The 7,693-nt window shown below is 26.9% G+C and overlaps 1 protein-coding gene across 1 annotated transcript in view; it reads left to right on the forward strand.

The window, feature by feature from the left end:
- Positions 1-6,128, forward strand: part of LOC106683059 (G-protein coupled receptor Mth2) — a 9,375-nt gene extending 3,247 nt beyond the window's left edge. Inside the window, exons 2-8 of the mRNA XM_014424271.2 lie at positions 53-221; positions 924-1,150; positions 2,117-2,302; positions 2,725-2,803; positions 3,056-3,240; positions 4,347-4,518; positions 4,735-6,128. Coding sequence (XP_014279757.1) covers positions 53-221; positions 924-1,150; positions 2,117-2,302; positions 2,725-2,803; positions 3,056-3,240; positions 4,347-4,518; positions 4,735-5,008 — 1,292 coding nt within the window. The 3' untranslated portion in view covers positions 5,009-6,128. The remainder of the gene's footprint in view (positions 1-52; positions 222-923; positions 1,151-2,116; positions 2,303-2,724; positions 2,804-3,055; positions 3,241-4,346; positions 4,519-4,734) is intronic.
- Positions 6,129-7,693: the final 1,565 nt, after the last annotated feature.

Raw genomic sequence — 7,693 nt, forward strand, 5'->3', positions numbered from 1 at the left:
AATTAATATATAATATATTAATTAACTAATAAAATTAAATCTTTTTTTTCAGGCCAAGGAAATGATGATGTTCCTAGGATTCCAAAATGCTGCCCATTGCAATATTCAATCGAACCTGAACGTGGTTGTGTTGAAAAAAACCTGTCATTTGTTCCAATTTTTAAGGATTCAACACCTGAGATGGTGGATTTAGTGATAGGGGACAGGTGTAAATTTGGAAAGTAAAATCATTTTTTCAAACATAATAGCTTATGTGTTATTAATGGATGGATTTCCAAAAAGATATTAATTAACATTGTTTTTCCTTTTCCTCTTAACATATGAGGTGGTTATCATAGAGTTCACTAATCTTTTCTAGCCAAAGTAAGAAGGTCCAAGATACTAAGATATTAATTTGGTATACATGAGGAGTTCTTAATCTATTTAAGAAACATTTCCCTCTCCTCAACATATAACAACTCTAATTTATATTCAGAAAAAAATAAGAATTCTTTTATCCTTCACTTATGCGAAATTCATCCTTCTCCATCTTGAAAACCTCTTGATATGTGCCATCAAATTTGTTTACTTCTGTTAGAGACCCTAAGAACCTAGACCTAGAATCCTTCATAATATTTAGACCCCCCTCCCTACTTCCTCCATTTCACCTCTAATTCAGATCTAAACCCACAGAATATCTTTCTGTTCTATGTATTCCAATAAATGCCAAATATTAGATAAGAACTAAACCATTTTTGATTATCATTTGAAGTATACTTTAGATAGAGAATAAGACTACTTTTAATTTGTTCAGTTGAATTATTGTTGAGGAACAGTTTGTTTAATAATAATCACTGATGTTTTTATTCAATTTATGTATAATCATTTATTGTGTTTACACTTAATAATTTTTTTTTTAATTATAATTTACTTGAAATTTTTAGGTATCGATTAGAGCCAAGTACAGACAGTATGGACGAGTTTTATCTCCTTCCGACTGGTTACCTTAGTCTTCCTTTCCATGAGGAAAATGAACTTTCGCCTGATGAATATTGCCTAGAAAGTTTCGAAGAACCTGATGGTACAGTTAAAGTTCTCCCACTTCTTTGCTTTCCCCCACCCCTACCAGATCGCTATTGGAATGACTTTGGAATGAAGCTATTCAGGATTGGTCAGTATTATTTCAGTAATATATTTTTAAAAATATGTAATTATAAATTTAAAAAATATCTACTAAAATTATTTTAGAAATGAATTATTTTTTGTTTCTTTCTCACCAATGGACCCAATAACAGTTAAGGGTCTGTCAGAATAAAACAAAACAAATAGACACAATAGGTCCACAACTAGAAACAAATGACAGAGAAAACACTAAGGGCTTTTATTTAGATCTTAGCCTAATTTCTGTTCTGTTTTACAAAAGGAAGAACAAGTTATAAATTTCAAAAATTGGTTTAACTTTTATTATAGAAAAATGATTTTGACATAAAAACAAAAAATAAGTAATAGAAAGGTTTTTAAATTATATGAAAACTAATAATAACAAAAATCCCATGAAAAATAAAAGTTTTTATCAGTTTTTGAAAAACTATTGCAAGAAAAATAAACTTAAGTTCACTAAAAATAATATAAAATATAGGAACATTAAAAAACTTGGTCATTAAGCCTTCTGCCATTTACAATATTTTTTTTAAGTTGAAAGGTATATTTCAACATCAATTAAAATGAGATAAACAGCAAATTTGGGTTCACTTAATAATATTGAGTTAAAATTGAAGAATTACCGTATTTGATAATTGTTCTGATTTTTCATCTCAGGCATTAACTCTTAAGTTACAATTTTTTTTAGTAAAATTAATTTTTCATAGTTAAAAAAAATTGTTAATTTATGACACGTGCCATACTGAGCCCATGCTAATTAAGACAAGAAAAAAACAACAGATATAAATTCCAAGCCACTTGACTATGTGGAAATCAAAGAATGACAAAAACATACTCTCCATCTACACTTTCTGCTGAGCTCTTTGAAAACTTTGAAGATAATGAGCTGTTTTAAAATTAATATCTCAAATGAACTAACCATTTATTTTCTGTTAGATGATTCCGTCATATATTGATTTATATTATTTTATTTCAGGTTGTCTGATATCTATTCCCTTTTTGATTATTACCATGGCTATATACCTACTTATAGAAGAATTGCGAACAATTCATGGCAAAATATTGATTTGTTATTCATCCTGTCTTGCAATTGCCTATGCAAGCCTCTCTTATGTTCAGTTTGAAGGAGACATGTTAGTTCAGAATGCCTGCATAAGCATTGGTAAATGTCTTTAACATATTTTTTGTTACTTATTTTACTTATGTAAATATGTAGAGATTTATTTAGCAACATATATTTAAGATTTCAAAATAAAAAACAATAGTAATTGATTATGTAAAACAATTGCAATCAAGGGTAGTTTATCTGAAGTAAAAAGTCCTCATAGTAATTCAATTTAAAATTACATAAAACTAAAAGAGACAAAAACATCTTTTATCAAACCTTTAAAAACATAATTTGCTTAAAGTGTTCTAAAATAGAATATATTGTGAATTTGTCGAATGTAATATATAAATTTTGTCACTGAAACATGTATTTAAACTTTTTTTTTGTTGCATAAATATTGAATACCTTAAAGCTGTTTTAAATTTTTTATGACTATTACATTTCTAACACGAATATTTTATCTTTTTTTTTTTTAGCGTTCTTGATACAATTCTTTTTTGTTGCCAGCTTCTTTTGGTTGAATGTTATGTGTTTTCACACATGGCGAGCAATGACGTTAGTATGAATTTACTTTATATTTAATTTTAAAATAAAGTTCTTTATATTCTCTAGTTAGTAACTTTTTTTAGAACATAAATGAAAAATCTTTGATGGTTACTCTACTCATCTAAATAACATATTAAAACAGATTTCTGAAAATAATAATACAAATATTATTAATAGCTTTCCTTAAAATTGAACTTTAAAAAGTTAACTGTACAAAGTTGTAAAAACAAAAATAACATTGTTATTTTTTCCCTCAAATAGGAAAAGTGAAGTTTTCACCAGGAAAAGTACATCACGCAGAAGTATCTTCTTCTGGTATTCAGTATATGGTTGGGGTTGTCCTTTTTTCATCTTGGCAATCTCATTAATAATGGACCTTACACCTACAATTCCTACGTCTTATATAATTAAGCCAAATGTTGGTCTTGAAACTTGTTGGTTTAAAGGTAAGTCAATATTAAATTTTAATATAGTTCTTTATTTTCCCTGTTTAGTGAGTCCATTGCAGTGGGTCATAAATCATTGTGAAGATTAATAAAATACCAAAAAATTATCATTAATAATTTGAATTTGTACTAGTATTTTAGCCTGGATAGCAGTTAAATAAGTGTTTTAAAATAGTGAAAAAATGATTTATTACAAAACTAAAATTTGCTACACATTGCAGGGCTTCATCAGGGGAAAATAAATAAGATAGAAACATTGTAAAGTATGGTAATACAATAAGATTACATAAAGAAAAATTATACATAACAGATATAAACATGAGCAAAGTAAATTTAAAAGAATATTGAAGTAAAATGAATAGAATAAATATTCATACAAATACAGTAATGAATAATTGAAATAAAAATGTAACATAAAAGTGAAAATAATTAATTTAAATCTATAACAAATGTGGTAAAACTAAAAAAAGGAAATAAGTTTGGTGTAATAAAAAATAAATCAAGGAGGTGGATGAATGTAGAAAGATAGATAAATAAATAATGTAGGAGGATAATAATAATGCCATGCAATGTAGGGCAAAAGAGAGGTTTCTAATAAATAGTTTTTTTTGCCATTTTTTAGTACCCTTATTTGACCATCACCTAGGCCATCTTCCTTAAATTAAAAATGGTCAACTTCTAACCTTCCAATACTAGTAATTTAATTATGCATAAAACTGCATTTTTGTAGGATTGCATACTTAGGATGCCTGATAATCATACGCAGTTCTCCGAGGTTTTTTGTTTTTATTTAGTATGTACTAGAAAGTGATACATTATCAAGTAGACATTTTTTTTAAACAAGTGTAGGTTTTTAAATGAACAATTATTTCTTATAGAATTTCAAAAGAAAATGCTTATAGATATAAAATCTAACCATAATATAGTTGTATTATATTTTTAAAGTTGTAATCATTAATTGTAATAAAAATTTTTAAATATTATTTTAATAAACTGATAAATGTTTATGAAATATAAACTCTATTATTACACTGCAAACTCCAAATTACTAGTATATTGGTAACAATATCTTATTGATGTTCCAATCTTTTTTTTTGTCATTTCAGATGATAATGCAAAACTTTCATATTTCTATGGACCCATATCAATCCTCCTGGTGGCTAATGTGGTGTTTTTTCTTCTTACGATTTGGTATATGCATGTAAATTATAAGAAGGGACCATTGAGCAATATGCGAGATGTGGCTATACAAATAATGATCAACAAAAGAAAACAAATGTAAGTCCTTCATTCCTACTGTTAACATAAAGCCTTCTAAATCCAATTTACTTTACAATTCTTCTAATATCTCTTTCATAATGGAAGAATCAAGAGGAACCAGTTTTCTTAATTATAATCTGTAGTGCTTGATAATTAATGGACTTTATATATTTTAAAGCATTTCATTTATTTGATTTATTTTTGCAATAATTAATAATTTGCTTGTTTTTACAGCTTTATAGAATCTGTACTTCTTTTTTGCGCTATGGGACTGAACTGGGTTCTCGAAGTTATATCATGGCTTGTGACAAGTTCCAAGTATCAAGATACTATGCCTCAATTATGGATTTTCATCGATACATTTAATACTCTTCATGGAATCATTGTTTTCCTGGTTTTTGTTGTTCGAGATGCAAAAGTGAGGAAATTAGCTCTAGAAAAGTTCTGCTTCAGATCAAAATATCGTGCTGTAGAACGTAATGATCCACAGAACTCAAATTTTGTATAACTATCAAATAGAGATTAAATATGAATACTTATTAAATTGCCATGGACATCTGGATGAATAACATTGTGGACACCTTGGCATGGATAGAATTGTTTTAGTACAATTAATATTTCATAGTCAAACATCATTATTTCACTTTTATGATTATTCATCCATTTGTTTCAACACTGAAACCAGATTTAAACATTAATTAAAAATTATATGATCAGCTTTCCCCATATGATTAAATATAATCACAAAAATTTAAAACGATTTAGAATCTTTCAATGAAGCATAAAATTTTTTTTATTTAAGTTGATTTCTTCAATGATGTGCTCATTGCGTCTGTGTAAGAAATTAGAATTTAGAATGGGTCAATGTAATCTTTTTTGCTGACCTGATCAGCAGAGGGATTTTAAAGTGTGGAGACACGGGTTTATTTTTTTCTTATTTATGAATTCAGATTTGAATTTTCGATAAAAACATACTTAGTAATATATAATGTGCCCTGTCTGTACTTTCCAATTGAATTGTTCATTGGAGAAAATTGATTTAGTATCTGTGATGATTTATTAAATAGAGATTTTGAAGCAGAATAAAAATTATGGAATTTTCTTTTCTTAACAAAAAAGAATATTCTTGAAATTTAACTGTTCTTTAGTATTCTTAGTATTAAATATATTTTTACTTCAAAATGTGTTGGTAAATTAATTGCTATTTATTTTATTGACTATTTTTAATAATTTAATCGAATGTCACTTATGGACGATTTTTATTGTGACTCTGAGACTGTTTCACAATTATCTTGCATTAAGGAACAATATATAATACCAAAGGATTTGATAAGTTTATAGTAAACTAAAATATTTAAATAATGTTACAACCAACAATTGTAGCTATACAAAATGCAAGGTTTGTGTCAAGTTCCTACTGATCTGAAATTGGTTTATTTATTGTAAGAAATTGTAGTGTTTTATAATTTAAATAATTTTAGGAATCTAGGTTGTTTTGTACATATTCTAATATTTATTTAATGTTTATTTATTATTTATGTTTTCAATAATTTTATAATGAATAACTGTAAGTCAACTGTACCTTTACATTACATGTGTATATTTTATATAAAATTACTTTAAAATGATCTCATATTTATGTATGATAAATTCCTACCTAGATAAAAAGTAAAATGAATAATGGCTTGGACTTACAAAACCACATGCAACAAAAAATTTATTTGGAAGATTGTTGATTGACTGTGTGTAATTAATAAAAGAAAGATTAAAGTAACTCAAATAGGAAATAAACAATTTATTATGATTCAACGTTTTGCTCCATGTTCCAGGGCTTACAGAATGAAAGAAAGTCAAAGATTCTTGAGTTATTTGACTGTGCCTGGATCATCTTCCTTTATTTAAAAAGAGAAACAATTATTTTACTTCACGTAATTTTCCTGTTTACATATTTTTTCAAAAATTTCTCACACATTAGTTGGGAGTTGCAAAACTCTCTATATACCATAAAGATTTTTTTACAGAAAGTGGAAAAAACTTTGAAGTCAATTATTCGAGTCGATTGCTTAAAATTTGGCTTCAGACACAACATCATACTGAATCCAATTTCATCAATATTTTTCCTAATGTCAGCTATTTTTTTGTGTTACTTAATTTGTTTTTTTGGATATACAGAGTTTTTCTGCTGAATAAAGGATTTATTAAAGTTCAATGAACTCTGAGTTCATTAGCCCTTTCACTACCAATTATGAACTTTTATGAATGAGTTACATGAAATTGATAAAATTGAGAAAACAAAATAATTAGTATTGAAAAGTTAATGAGGCCTTATGGATAGAAAATACGAGTGTTAGTATTTTGGAGGCAAATGGGTTTCATCCCAGTAGTAGACGTCACAATGTGTTCCTGTGATAGGGAAAATATGTCCCAGTGGTAAGAGGAAGCAATCCCATTTCCCGCAGTTATTTTATCCTTCAGACAATTGGAAGCATACACTGGGACAAATTCTCCCACTGGGAGTAAAAGGGTTAAAGTTCCTAGGAATGAAAATAAAAATAAAACTAAATACTTCACAAATGTTTATAGAAGTCTAGTAACAGTGAAAAGAACAAGGGAGGAAATATTCTGGGTTTCACTAGTTTTACAGCCAAAATAAAAAGTACTGAATAATAATAATGATGATGCAACAAGTTTTGATGTATTTTAATCCAATGGATATTATGAGTTATAAATAGTCAACATGATGGATTTACAGAATTTTACTGCATTATGGAATTTAAAAAGCTTTATTTTAAAGGTTTAAAGACAAAATTCAGACAAAAAATTCCAATATGATAAAATAAATAAAAACTTCTAAAAATCAAAAAAATCAGTGGGAGATTGAAAATGCATTTCATTTTAAGTCATTTTGGAGTTAACCCTTTTTAAAGAAAATAGAGACATCCAACTGTTTATTCAATCACTTTCTTTTTTAAAAAAAATTCAGCAATAGTTTATTCAATTAAAGACTTTTCATTAAATTATTCTTCTAGCAATTCCTAGGAAAATCACATACCCTTAAAACTTCATAAATGTTTTATTTTTTCATTGGATGACATTTTGGATTAAGTTTTGTCCATTTTTAAACCCAATTTCTAAAATTATTTCTTAAAGATTGTAAACAATTTATAAATATAATTTGAGTTTAATTTAGTTA

This window comes from Halyomorpha halys, unplaced genomic scaffold (assembly GCF_000696795.3).
Source record: "Halyomorpha halys isolate HHAL.00 unplaced genomic scaffold, Hhal_1.1 Scaffold459.1, whole genome shotgun sequence".
NCBI lineage: Eukaryota > Metazoa > Arthropoda > Insecta > Hemiptera > Pentatomidae > Halyomorpha > Halyomorpha halys.